The 14360-nt window shown below is 53.0% G+C and overlaps 1 protein-coding gene across 1 annotated transcript; it reads left to right on the top strand.

The window, feature by feature from the left end:
* The first annotated feature begins 1713 nt into the window (after positions 1-1713).
* Positions 1714-8515, top strand: LOC116469360 (phospholipid-transporting ATPase ID). Its single transcript, XM_058439242.1, has 10 exons — positions 1714-1802; positions 1921-2048; positions 2191-2335; positions 2523-2706; positions 2874-3097; positions 3355-3438; positions 3780-4025; positions 4169-4307; positions 5671-5801; positions 6063-8515. Exons 2-10 carry the CDS (start codon positions 1975-1977, stop codon positions 6339-6341), a joined length of 1506 nt encoding a protein of 501 aa, XP_058295225.1. The 5' UTR covers positions 1714-1802; positions 1921-1974; the 3' UTR covers positions 6342-8515.
* Positions 8516-14360: the final 5845 nt, after the last annotated feature.

The following is a 14360-nucleotide window of genomic DNA, read 5'->3' as shown; positions in this document are numbered from 1 at the left end:
TCTGCCCTGGCTGTATGTAGGTGATGTGTTTGATGTCCTGGGACACAAAGCTGAATTGGGAGAGGTAAGATTCAGTCTCCCTAATTCTATGTGCCAGTGAAACAGGGTACCTGGACAGTAACAGTTAGTGTAGTCAGGAGTGATGTGTTGTCTGGATAGGAAATGGAAGCTGCTTGGAGCAATGGGTGTTTTAAGGCAGAACTGGTGGTGACGGAAGTGGAAATTTTGAGGTCCACCATGGACAGGTGCCTACTGAGAGTTGGGAGGGCAGGGATGAACCCTTCCCTGGGATGCAGCCTGGCACTCTAGCCTTTCCTAAGAGCCTTCTTATGTGTTTCAGAGGCCTGAATCTGTTGACTTCTCCTTCAATCCTCTGGCCGACAAGAAGTTCTTATTTTGGGACCCCAGCCTGCTGGAGGCTGTCAAGATTGGGGACCCCCACACGCATGAGTTCTTCCGCCTCCTTTCCCTGTGTCATACTGTCATGTCAGAAGAAAAGAACGAAGGTGGGCCGAGGAGCCGGCTCGCACTCTCCTGACCTGACTCTGCCCTTGGGCTCTGTTCTGCTCTGCTCTGCAATGCGGCTGGGCTGGGGCATCCGGGGCGGGGCACGTGCCTGAGAGAGGCCACTTATATCACGTGTATTCTTCCTCCCCACCCAGGAGAGCTGTACTACAAAGCTCAGTCCCCAGATGAGGGGGCCCTGGTCACCGCAGCCAGGAACTTTGGTTTTGTTTTCCGCTCTCGCACCCCCAAAACGATCACCGTCCATGAGATGGGCACAGCCATCACCTACCAGCTGCTGGCCATCCTGGACTTCAACAACATCCGCAAGCGGATGTCGGTCATAGGTGAGGCCAGGCCTGGGGTGCTGGGGCATTTGGGGGCAGCATTCAGGCCTGGAATGGGTGAAGTGTGCCAGGTGACTCTTGATGTGTTTAGGTTGGGGGTCTTTGCCTGTCTGAATTTTTCTGGCACTTTCTTCACCTGCCCCATTCGTAGTGCGGAATCCAGAGGGGAAGATCCGACTCTACTGCAAAGGGGCTGACACTATCCTACTCGACAGACTGCACCACTCCACTCAAGAGCTGCTCAACACCACCATGGACCACCTTAATGTGGGTGTGAGGAGAGGAGGGGCCAGCCTGGGGGGTTCTACTCTTCGTGTGGGGGAGGCGACTTGTTTGTTTTATTCTGCAAATTTAAGGTCTACAACGTGATGTTTTGACGTGTATATATAGTGAAGTGATTACTACAGTCAGACAAGTTAACACATCAGCCAGCTCCCATAGTTACCTCTTTTTGTGTGTGTGGTGACAGTCCCTAACTGTGGAGCGTGGCACACGCCCAGTCTACAGTGCAGGATTATTCATTGTCGCCCTCACACTGTCCATTAGCTCTCCAGACTTACCCAGGTGTGCCTTTCCACTCTGCCTCCAGGAGTACGCAGGGGAAGGGCTGAGGACCCTGGTGCTGGCCTACAAGGATCTGGATGAAGAGTACTACGAGGAGTGGGCTGAGCGACGCCTCCAGGCCAGCCTGGCCCAGGACAGCCGGGAGGACAGGCTGGCTAGCATCTACGAGGAGGTTGAGAACAACATGATGGTACGGGCTGTGGGACGGGCCAAGGGTGGGCACGGAGGGCTCATGCCTGCGATTCTTGTGCCAGGAATCCTTGTGGTATTTTCAGCTGCTGGGTGCAACGGCCATTGAGGACAAGCTTCAGCAAGGGGTTCCAGAGACCATTGCCCTCCTGACACTGGCCAACATCAAGATTTGGGTGCTAACCGGAGACAAGCAAGGTGAGAGCCCAGCAGGGCAGAGGCAGTTGCAACTGACAGTAGCCCTGTTGGACCCTTGCATGGAGCCGAGGACATCAAGCAGGCGAGTGTGCTGACCTTGTTGGGTGCCTGTCCGTAGCTCCTGCGTTCTCTCTTGGTAGAGACGGCTGTGAACATCGGCTATTCCTGCAAGATGCTGACAGACGACATGACCGAGGTTTTCATAGTCACTGGCCGTACTGTCCTGGAGGTGCGGGAGGAGCTCAGGTAAACAAGAAGCCCAAGGGAGGCGGTGCTGTGCGTTGTGCCCAGGGCTCAGGCGGGGGTTTATGGACCCTGTTTAGGCTTGAATCCCTGCTCCCCACTGCCGTTCTGGAAGACCACAACCGTATCATTTCCACCTCAACAGGAAAGCCCGGGAGAAGATGATGGACTCATCCCGCTCAGTAGGCAACGGCTTCACCTACCAGGAGAAGCTTTCTTCTTCCAAGCTAACTTCTGTCCTGGAGGCCGTTGCTGGGGAGTATGCCCTGGTCATCAATGGTCACAGCCTGGTAGGCATCGCTATCCTTAGCTTGGGCAGTATCTTTCCAGTGAGCACTTCTGTCCAGGGCTTTTATATCTTGTTCTAATTTCCCCTGATTTCAGAGAAGACTCTGGTCTCAAAGGGGACTGGGAGGAGCTGAGACTCCCAGGTGTCTCCTGGAAAGACTGGCTCTCTCAGGTTTCTGTGTGCTCCAGGCCCACGCACTGGAGGCAGACATGGAGCTGGAGTTTCTGGAGACAGCGTGTGCCTGCAAAGCTGTCATCTGCTGCCGGGTGACCCCCTTGCAGAAGGCACAGGTGGTAGAACTGGTCAAGAAGTACAAGAAGGCTGTGACGCTTGCCATTGGAGACGGAGCCAATGATGTCAGCATGATCAAAAGTGAGTGTGGGCTGTGCAGATGCGTAGGCTGGGCTTGAGGCTGGGGAGGGGCCCACTGAGGTCTCTGGACTGCAGAAGAATGACGGGAAGGGGGTTGTAACTTGGTAGGCTCTAAAGTGTGTGGCCGGTGGCCATCTTCATCCTCTTGTCATCTCTTGTCTCTGCAGCGGCTCACATTGGTGTGGGGATCAGTGGGCAAGAAGGGATCCAGGCTGTCTTGGCCTCCGATTACTCCTTCTCCCAGTTCAAGTTCCTGCAGCGCCTCCTGCTGGTGCATGGGCGCTGGTCCTACCTGCGAATGTGCAAGTTTCTTTGCTATTTCTTCTACAAAAACTTTGCTTTCACCATGGTCCACTTCTGGTTTGGCTTCTTCTGCGGCTTCTCAGCCCAGGTAATAAATGTTCCCAGTCCACTGTAGTGCGAATCTGTAAACCTGAGGGCAGAGGTTCTATCTGTCTTGTTTATCACTCAGTCCCCAGGGCCTAGCTATTTTCTGGTACATACTCTTAAAAAATGCTTATTAAACGAGGAGAGAAGGAGCCTGAGAAAATTTCTTAGGGTTCTCTGTATGTGACATCAACGGTCCTCCTGTGCCTGATGTGCAGCAAAGAAAGGTTGCATGCTCCCTTGCTCCCTGTTCTCTTCCAGACCGTCTATGACCAGTATTTCATCACCCTGTATAACATCGTGTACACCTCCCTGCCAGTCCTGGCTATGGGGGTCTTTGATCAGGTATGGGGGAGTTGGATGATCAGATGGGATGCGGGGAAGGTCACTGCTTGAAGGAGTCACATAGATGTGGTGTGTGACACTTGTGCCCATTGCCTGTGGCCACTGGGAAGGCAGTTCTTTCAGCTGGGGAAGGTGTGGCTGGTTCTCCCTCCTGGCTGCAGCTGATCTAGAACTCTCTTGGGTTGCTGAACTAAGTTAGTCTGAGGGTAGCTGGCTTGAGGTTGGTTCTAGCTGCCAAAGACTTTGGAAAGGAGGAGGCAGGGACAGAGTCTGCCCTTGGTCATCCGGGGTCAAAACGGCAACCTCTGAGGCCCCCTATGCTACATGGTCCTCCCACACAGGATGTCCCCGAGCAGCGGAGCATGGAGTACCCTAAGCTATATGAGCCGGGCCAGCTGAACCTTCTCTTCAACAAGCGGGAGTTCTTCATCTGCATCGCCCAGGGCATCTACACCTCCGTACTCATGTTCTTCATTCCCTACGGGGTGTTTGCCGATGCCACCCGGGATGATGGCACTCAGCTGGCTGACTACCAGTCCTTTGCAGTCACTGTGGCCACATCCTTGGTCATTGTGGTTAGCGTGCAGGTATGAGGCCATCCAGGAACTCCCCTCTCCTCTGGAAGGAGTGAGCCTTCTGTCCCTGGGGCTGCCCTGGGCACCACAGTTCTGTTTCTAGGGGAAGGGGCTTTTAGGGGGTGCGCCTGCCTGACTATGCCTACTTTCTGCAGATTGGGCTGGACACAGGCTACTGGACGGCCATCAACCACTTCTTCATCTGGGGCAGCCTTGCTGTTTACTTTGCCATCCTCTTTGCCATGCACAGCAATGGGCTCTTCGACATGTTTCCCAACCAGTTCCGGTTTGTGGGTAAGTCCCCATGGCCTCGTTGAATCAGTGAGGAATCACAGCTGTTCGGGACTAACAGGAGCCAATCTGCACATGCAACATTTCTTATGTGCCAAGTATTCTGTTTATTTTATTTATTTACTTATTTATTTATTTATTTTCGAGAAGGAGTCTCGCCCAGGCTGGAGTGCAGTGGTGCAATCTCGGCTCACTGCAGCCTTTGACTCACTGCAGCCTCTGCCTCCTGGGTTCAAGCGATTCTCATGCCTCAACTTCCTGAGTAGCTGGGATTATAGGCACACACCACCCAGCCTGGCTAATTTTTGTATTTTTAGTAGAGATAGGGTTTCACCATGTTGGCCAGGCTGGTCTTGAACTCCTGACCTCAGGTGATCCACCCACCTCGGCCTCCCAAAGTGCTGGGATTACAGGTGTGAGCCACCGCGCCCAGCCGGCACAGAGAAATCTGAATAAAGGGAAAAAGAGCCTGCCATGTGGCTCTCTGGGAACTGTCAATCCAGGAAGAGGAAACAGCAATATAAAGGCCTTCAGCCCGGGCCTAGAGGTCTTCTGCACATGGAGCTGGGGAGGAGTGGAGGAAATGAGTTGGAGGGTGGGGGTGTGGAATCAGTCAGGATTATTTAAGCCCTTATGGGTTAGAGGAAGAACTCTGAGTTCTTGAATTTTAATCTAAATGTGAGAGGAAGCTATTAGAGGGCTTTGAGCAGAGAAATACCATAAGCTTACTTATGTTTTTAAAGGGCCACTCTTACAGTTTTGTGGATAATAAAGTGTAGGGAGCAAGGGTGGAAATGGGATACTAGTTAGGAGGTGAGAGCAGTCACCAGATGAGCCTAATGAGGGCTTGGAATAGAGTAAAAGGCTGTGGGATTCCAGAGATGTTTTGAAAATGGAACCAACAGATTGAATGTGGGGTCCAAAGAAGAGAGAGAAATGAATCAAGATAAAAAAACAACAAAAAAACCCAGAAATTAAAAAAAAACTTTTTAAAGAAATGAATCAAGATCCATTGCAGGGTTTTTAGTTGGAGCAACTGAATGGGTTGTGGCATTTCCTGAGTTAAGAAAGACCAGGATCAGATCTGGGAAAAGGAAACAATAATTGAGTTTGGGCCACGGGAAATTCAAGATGCCTGGTAGATGTTCAACAGAGATGTCAAGTCTGGGAATTGAAGCAGCAGGTCTGGAGCTTTGGGGGCGTTTGGAGCTAAATTTGGAGATCTACATTTGGAGGGTGAGCCTGGAGAAGCGGGAAGCCAGAGGTGACTTAGGCCTTGAGAGTGGGGAAGTGGAGCTGCCAGAAATGGGAACGGGGAATGTCTGCCTCGTGACTCCCAAGGCCACTGACTCCTCTCCATTCCCAGGGAATGCCCAGAACACCTTGGCCCAGCCCACGGTGTGGCTGACCATTGTGCTCACCACGGTCGTCTGCATCATGCCGGTGGTTGCCTTTCGATTCCTCAGGCTCAACCTGAAGCCGGATCTCTCCGACACGGTGAGAAGCCGGGCTACCTGCTGTGGGAAGCAGAGATGGGGTGGCTGGAAAGGCCTCGTGTGAACACTGGGGGGCTCTGTGGGGCCGTGTGGCTGTTCAGTGTGTTGGTGCTTATCTGTTCTTCCTGGGGACAGACACCCTGTGCAGCTGGCCACGGAGGCCTCTGCGTCAGCCTGGTCCCGGGTGCTGTGGGTCCCTTCTCCTCGGCGATGTCTGACACCTCCGCACTAACAGAGGGCTCTTCCCTGTGCCCCTCTGCAGGTCCGCTACACGCAGCTGGTGAGGAAGAAGCAGAAGGCCCAGCACCGCTGCATGCGGCGGGTTGGCCGCACAGGCTCCCGGCGCTCCGGCTATGCCTTCTCCCACCAGGAGGGCTTCGGGGAGCTCATCATGTCTGGCAAGAACATGCGGCTGAGCTCTCTCGCGCTCTCCAGCTTCACCACCCGCTCCAGCTCCAGCTGGATTGAGAGCCTGCGCAGGAAGAAGAGTGACAGTGCCAGTAGCCCCAATGGCGGTGCCGACAAGCCCCTCAAGGGCTGAAGGCGGAGGATGGATGCCCTGTGCCAGTGACCACAGCACCCAGGGCTAGCCAGTCACTGAGGGAACAGCGTCTCGGAACTGCTGGTCCTCATTCCTTGCCTCCCGTCCCCCCGGTAGACTCTGTCCTGCTGGTCCCACCACACATGGCTGGGACATCCGTTCCCAGCTGTAGGCCCTTCCACCAGCTGGGGAGCTAGAGGGAGCAGGCCCAAGGGCAGAGCAGAGGCTGAGGCACGGGGAGCCAGCCCCACTCGGGGACCAGAAGTGGAACCAAAAACAAGAAAAAACTGTGAGAGATTGCGTCTGCCCCTGCCCTGCCTGGGACCCACAGGGAGACTATAATCTCCTTATTTTTTTACTCCTACTCCCCAGAGGGGCCCTAGTGCCTCTGTTCCTGAATTACATAAGAATGTACCATGCCGGGAAGCCAGAGACCTGCAGGGGCCTCGGCCCCTCACATCGTGTATGTCTCTCCTTGATTTGTGTTGTGTCCAGTTTGGTTTTGTCTTTTTTTATTTGGCAAGTGGAGGAGGCTTTTATGTGACTTTTGTGTTGTGGTTGGTGTCTTAACTCTCCTGGGAAAAGGAGGCTGGCACACCCTGGGATGCCGCAGCCTGGCCGGCTGTGGGGTGGTTTGGGAGGATCCATGTGGCTCTCCCTGCAGTGACCAGTGCTCTGTGGGACAGAGGAGCTGACCAGGGAGGGAGGTACCCATGAGCAGAGGGTAGTGGGAGAGTGTAAAGGAGGGTTTGGTCCTGTCTGCTTCCTCACCTTGAGAGTAAAGTGCTGCCCTCTGCCCCCAACAGACACACATATCAATTCCTGGATTCCTTAGTCCTGCTGGCCTTGGGCTGGAGCCTAGGAAAGTGGCCCCCAAATCCTTAGTGAGCTAAAGCTGGGTCTGAAATTTGGTCAGTAGGGAGGAGTAGTTTTCTTTTCTTTTTTTCTTTTTCTTTCTTTTTTTTTTTTGAGATGGAGTCTCACTCTTGTCACCTAGGCAAGAGAGCAATGGCACGATCTCAGCTCACTGCAACCTCCGCCTCCTGGGTTCCAGCGATTCTCCTGCCTCAGCCTCCTGAGTAGCTGGGATTACAGGCATGCACCACCACACTTGGTTAATTTTTGTATTTTTATTAGAGATGTGGTTTCACCATGTTGGCCAGGCTAGTCTCGAACTCCCGACCTCGTGATCTGCCCACCTCAGCCTCCGAAAGTGCTGAGGTTACAGGCGTGAGCCACCACACCCAGCCCGGGGAGGGGTAGTTTTCTTTCATTTTAAATTTAAACCCAAGTTTATTGGCAGACTCCCTTTTGGCCTCCCTTTGCCTCCCCGTCTGGTGCTTTCTTGCACCTACACCCCAGGACCCTGTGGTGGGGCTGCAGGGGGAAGCTGTGCACCTGAGATGAGGCTGGAACGGGAATTGGCCTCTCTGCTCCCTTACTCAGTAAGCAAGGAGCCCTGCCCCTCAGGCCCAGCCTCTGGCAAGAGGTGGTGGAGTCCTTGTGCCGGGTAGTAGAGGAGGAGAAGGGCAAAACCAGGCCCAGGCCAGTGCCTGGCTTGGTCTGGATGGGACACTGTCAGAGTTTGGCCACAGCCCGTCCTTTACTTCATCCACATCTATGAAGCTATTCCCTAAATAAGGCATTTCCCAAGTTAGTCGCTACCTAATCAGCCTTGAGAAGAATCCTTTCCTCTTCTTTGGTAGTGGGTCGGGAGATACTTCAGGAATGGTGTGGAGCTGGGAGTGGGTAGGGGGATTTTAAATGTTCCGTGTGGGAGCCCCAAAGGAACTGGATGGGCTGCAGTGAGGTGAGGGCGGGTGGGCAGGGAATGGGAGAGGGGAAGTCTTGGCAGGGAAATCCCTTTTGGCCACACAGTTTACAAACCCAGTATCATGTCTGTCTGTGTGTCTCTCAAGGTGAGAGTCTGATTTTTATACCAAAGAGGAAATGATTTTTTTCCTATTTTGTTTGTCTATATTATATAAATATATATATACAGTTATATATATATATTATTTTTTGGTTCTCTCTCGTTTTTTAGGGAGGGAAGAAAGCACCAAGTTGCATTGAGCTGTAATTAAGGAACATTATAATTTATGACACATTTCTATACTTGCAAAAATTATATCATTTTATGGATATGAGAAAAATGCCTTTTTATAAAATTTCAGTTTCTGAGAAGTGTGTAATTTGTCTCTTTTCTGATGTTTAACCAAGACTGGTGGTGAAAGTAAAGACAGAAACTATCTCTTAAATGTAATTGAGTGGGTAGATCTGGGATATCTTGGACAAATTGGAATCTGACTGGTGGGGGCTAGCACCTCATCCATTTGCAGACTTCCCGGGGTCGGAGTTTCAACTGAAGATGAAGATGGGGCAGTGGGTGGTACTGAGCAGCATATCGTACGGACTTTGGCTGGGTGCCTAAGACCTTGAACTGTTTACCTTTCTCCAAACGCAGGCCAACCTCTCATCCCTGACACACGCCAGATGGATGTGTGTGTAGAGAAAGTACCTGGTAAATATTGTAAGGTTTTGCTTTTTAACTCTGCGCTTTTCCCCATGCCTCACATCTTCCTGGCTTCTCAAGTGAGTATCAAGGAAGCTAAAGTCTTATATTAAAGGGAGCTTTCCTCCAGCGACGGGAGGGCGGATGAAGATGGGGTCTTAGGAGTCAGGGCCAGGGTTAGTGCTGGCCTGAGGAGAAAGAAGTATAGCTTCCTCCGCCGATGGCCAATATCAGCATGATCCAGCCCCACCCGCAGGCTGATTTCCCCCTGATCCAGCCAGTCTTCTGTTATGGAACAATCCTTACTTCTCAAAAACGTAGACTGGATGCAGTGGCTCAAAGCCTGTAATCCCAGCCCTTTGGGAGGCTGAGGCAGGAGGATCACTTGAGCCCAGCCCAGGAGTTAAAGACCAGCCTGAGCAACATGGGGGGACCCCGCCTGTATTAAAAAAAAAAAGGATGGGGGAGCGGAGGGTGTATGGGGGGAAGATGTGAAGATAAGATCTGTTTCCCTCTTCAGGAGAAACGGCCCCCGGCGGGAATCCCGCCACAGACTGCCAGGAGCACCACCTGACACCCACCTCCACCCAGGGAGAGGCTGTCCAGTCCACACCAGCCTTTCTTTGGGGTCTGTCTGGAACCCTGAGCTTTGGGCAGCAAGTGGCATCTGGCTTCAGTGCCCCCACCCCCGAAACACAGAAAGAAGCTTTAATCCCTTGAGGCTGGTGAGGCCCCAAGTCCACCCCTCCCACAAGACAGGTCTTCAGCCCTGCGCTGGCTTCCCGCTGGGGGTCTGTTCAGCCACTGGGAATGTCTTCCCTGGCTCCTCTCGCTGACCCTGGCTCTCCTGCACCCAAGATCCTATTAGGTGTGTCTGAAGGGCAGGGCCAATGTCATTTTAACTTTCATTGCCTCTTGGGGACGCGTATTCTCCGTCGCGATACAGACACACGCCTCCACGGAGGCTCCCGGCACTCGGGCTCCCCGTTTTCTCCCGTCTGCCGAAGGCATCCCTGGTCTTCCTTCCCTGCGCTGACTGAGCACCTGGACTCCTGTGGGAGTGGCTTCCAGCCCCTAGGTCCCCATCGTCCTAGTGCCTTTTCTGAGTGCGTGGAGGTGAAGTCTGTCCGATACCGCAGCTTTGTTCCACTGAGCCTCTTTATCTCCAAGGGCGTTCCTCTCCACTCCGATAAAGCAGCACACACCCATGGGCGCCCACTGCCGTCGGGAGGAGCTCCACCTCTGAGCTCTCCCAATTCATTCAGCGTTTGGCCATCCATATTCTTCAGTTCTTCCCCCTTCCATCTGTGCTCCCAGCGCAAACTACGGCCCCTCCCTTTCCTCCTGGTCGTTTGCTTCCTTATGTGAACCCTTACTTCCTTCCCAATCCCGCCCGGAGCCCGTGGTCTGGTACTCGTCGCTTTGCCCCGGAACATTCCAGCCTTGGGTCAGCCCAGCGTCTACCAGGGTGAGCTGTGGAATGCTGAAGGGCAGCACACAACCACGGAGCAAGAGGAGCGGCAGCTGCCTGGGCTCCCTCCGCAGGCGCCTCTGCACGGCAAGGAGACGCTGGGAACCTCACTCTCTCGCCCCTCCCTCAACTCCTGCCACCACCTCCCACCCTGCCCTCAGCAGATGGTGCTGCCTCCTACTTCACGGAGCAAAATAACTTCTGTGGCTTTCCTCTCACCTACAAATCTCACTGCGCACAGGCACGCCGGCCTTCCCCTTTCCTTTCCCCTTTCCTTTCCCCTGCCTAGGGAGGCTGGGCCCTCCTGTCCTGCTCCCTGTGGCCCCGCCCCTCCCCTCCTCCCACCACTGCACCTTCCATTGTCCTTCACCGGGACCTTCTCTTGACCCTGCCTTCATTTTCCTATCCGTTGATTCTTTCCTTCCCCAAATTAGCCTGCTCAGTTTTCTTTCCCCTGACCCGACCCCTAACCCCTATCAACTCTGTTGTAGTCTGTGTCCCTCCCATTAGCCTCTCTCTTATCTCTTCCACTGCCTGTAATCTGGCATCTCCTTCACCAGTCCCTGAAATGCTTTCTCTAAAATCACCTTTGACCTTCATGTTGTCCAAGTCCAGAAGGCATTTCCAGGTCTGATTTGACTTGCAATCTCTTAGTCATTTGACTGTGTTGGCTGCCTTCTCCTTGAAATTCTGCCCTCTGCTGGCTTTGTTCCACTTTCTCTTGGTTTAACTGCTGCCTCTCTGGTTGATCCTTCTGTCTCCTTCCTTGGAGCTCCTTCCTCTGTTCTTCTTCCCACCATGCCCCAGGACTCCATACTTGGCTCCAAGCTTTTCTCATCTGTGCAGGGTCCTTGAAGGTCCCCATGCAAACCCATGGTTTAAATAAGATTTGTTTAAACAAATAAGATTTAACAATTAAATGGAGAGTCACCACTGTTCACCTCTAGATTGGACTTCTTCCTCCCACTCCATGCTCCAGACCCTTGTATTCAATTATCCATTGGACCTCTCCACTAGGACGACCCACCACCACCTCTTATTCAACATACCCCACATTGAACATTGTTTTTCCCAACACCTGTTGCTCCTCCTGCATCCTCTATTTCAGTGAGCAGCACGCAATCTCACCAGTCACCAAAGCCAGACACACATGTCCTGGAGAAAACCCTACAACCTCTGCTCTGGGGCCACCACACTGTAAATCATATATTTCATCTTCTTTGATGTGGAGCATGAAATGATTAAGCTGCAATGTCCTGAACCACTGTTTCCCAGTGATTGTGACCCAGGCAGGGTCACCACAGCCATATTTCTGTCCCCAAAGCGGGGCCATTTAGGTTGGGACTCAAAACACAAAGAAATTCTGCCACGAAGGTTCAGTATCACTTTCCTTGGCCCCAAAAGAGAAACTGGAGAGACCAGAGTGTTCAGATTAGGTAGACAGCTGCAGCGTCCCACTGTAGCCACCCTGCAGAGCATGAGGGAGGGACTCACTGATAAAGCACCAGGACTACCCACTGCAGTCTCTACTTCAGAGGGAGCAAGCCATTGACGGAGATGCACTAAACACTGGGCTCTGTGGCTGAAGGAAGGAGCTGAGTTCTCCCACTTATCTCTGCTCCAGTGTCCTATCTTGAAGGACTGTGTCCTGACCCCAGTGAGAAACATGACCTGTCTGACCCTCCCAACCCTTCCTGGAAACTTTCCAGTTCTCAGTGAGTTGCTGGGAGCTGCCCTGCCGGACACCCGCCTGGGGAGGGTGTAGACTTATCTTGCCGGGCTGAGAGAGGGAAGTCTTTCCCAATACTAGTCTATTAAAACACACACTGGGCTGGGCACAGTGGCTCATGCCTGTAATCCCAGCACTTTGGGAGGCCAAGGTGGGTGGATCATTTGAGGTCAGGAGTTCGAGACCAGCCTGACTAAAATGGCTTAACCCTGTCTATAAGAAAAATAAAACAAATTAGCTGGGCATGGTGGCAGACGCCTGTAATCCCAGCTTCTCAGGAGGCTGAGGCAGGAGAATTACTTGAACCTGGGAGGCGGAGGTTGCACTGAGCTGAGATCATACCGTTGCACTCTAGCCTGGGCAACAAGAGCAAAACTCCATCTAAAAAAAACACAAAAAACAAAACAAAAACACACACAGACACAGTGGCCTGGCACGGTGGCTCATGCCTGTAACCCCAGCACTTTGGGAGGCCATGGCAGGCAGATTGCTTTAGGCCAGGAGTTCGAGACCAGTCTGGCCAACATGGTGAAACCCTGTATCTACTAAAAATACAAAAATTAGCCGGGTGTCCTGGCGCGCCCCTGTAATCCTAGCTACTCAGGAGGCTGAGGCAGGAGAATGGCTTGAACCCAGGAGGCAGAGATTGCGCCACTATACTCCAGCCTGGGCGACAGAGTGAGACTCCTTCTAAAAAAATAAAATAACAAAACAAAACAAAACACACACACTCTCTCTCTGTCTCTCTCTCTCTCTCTCCCCAAAACGTGATGGAGTGTCTCCTCTTAAGAAAGGAGTGTTTTTGAGCCGGGCGCGATGGCTCACGCCTGTAATCCCAGCACTTTGGGAGGCCGAGGCGGGCGGATCACGAGGTCAGGAGATCGAGACCATCCTGGCTAACACGGTGAAACCCCGTCTCTACTAAAAATACAAAAAATTAGCCGGGCGAGGTGGCGGGCGCCTGTAGTCCCAGCTACTCCAGAGGCTGAGGCAGGAGAATGGCGTGAACCCCGGGGGGCGGAGCCTGCAGCCAGCCGAGATCGCGCCATTGCACTCCAGCCTGGGCGACAGCGAGACTCTGTCTCAAAAAAAAAAAAAAAAAGAAAGAAAAAAAGAAAGGAGTGTTTTTGGACACAGAAAGAGGGAGTTCCTCCAGCCTAGCATAGCCTGAGTTTGGCCTGGGCTGGAAATTCTTCAGAAATCTTCCATCCTGCCACTGGGAATAGGGCAGGGAGGCCTAAGCTGTGTTTTCTGTCTCCCGGGGCCCAGCAGGGACTTGTGTGGGCTCCGGGACTGGGGCAGGGAGGAGAGAATGCCCAGGTTTACTCAAGGGCAGGCAGGAGGTGAGGAGGGGGTGACAGGTGGAAGGAAAGGACCATGTCCCACTCTCCACTCCTTCCTCACAGGCCACTCTTCATTTCACTTGCAGCCCCGCAGTGCACAGCTACAAGCTGGGGGTACACCTCTTCCTGGTCCCCCACTACCTTGGGTGCAGCACTTCTGCCAGAACCTTCTGGGCGCCTGCTGCTGTGCCTGGGCTCCCCACGCAGGGAGGGACACCCCCGGGGCAGAAGGCAGGCGGCTGCACAGCTGAGTGGCTGCTTCTACAACACCTGGAGAACCGCTGGGGCTGGAAGCGAACATGCAGGAGTTTGGGCCTGGGGGTTGATTCTCCTCTGCAGGGGAAGGGAAGATTTCTAGAAATGTAGAAAGTCTATTCTGTGGAGGTACAAAGGATACCAGAAGACTATAGGAGACCTCCTTAGTACCCCCAGAGGCTGGCTGTTCTCTAGGTCTACCCTCACACAAAGAAGTGAGTGAGACAACCTTGGACCCTGGCTTTGGATCCAGCATAGTAGAACCGGCCAACTTGCCCTGTCAGGTTTTCTGCAATGTCTCAGATTGTGGTTCTTCATACTTTTGGCTCAGGTTCACCTCTGAAAATCCAGTGAAGCCATGTGATGAAATGCTCATGTGCTTTTACAAAGTGCATGCAGTTTCATAGGCTCCTCAGCTGTTCACCTGGGGATGCTGCAGGCAACCCTGCCCTGAATGTTCATGGGACTCAGGGCAAGCAGCAAATGGAGGCCCATGTACCACATGTCTGACTACAGAGGAGTTATGAGATCAAAGTATGCTGTGTCCTCCTACCTTGACAGATATATCTTCCTAACAACTTGGAATGTCAGGTTTAAATTTAGAACCTGCCCCTTTGGCCTCCCAGCCCCCAGCCTGCCCCTCCTCTTCCCACTTCCCTCCCTGTCCCATTCTGCACTGTGAGGGTCCTTGCTTCTGCAGGGCACCCCA

This window comes from Hylobates moloch, unplaced genomic scaffold, assembly GCF_009828535.3.
Source record: "Hylobates moloch isolate HMO894 unplaced genomic scaffold, HMol_V3 SCAFFOLD_5, whole genome shotgun sequence".
Classification (NCBI taxonomy): domain Eukaryota; kingdom Metazoa; phylum Chordata; class Mammalia; order Primates; family Hylobatidae; genus Hylobates; species Hylobates moloch.
The sequence above is the reverse complement of the archived record's forward strand: the minus strand, read 5'-3'. Positions and strand labels throughout refer to the sequence as shown.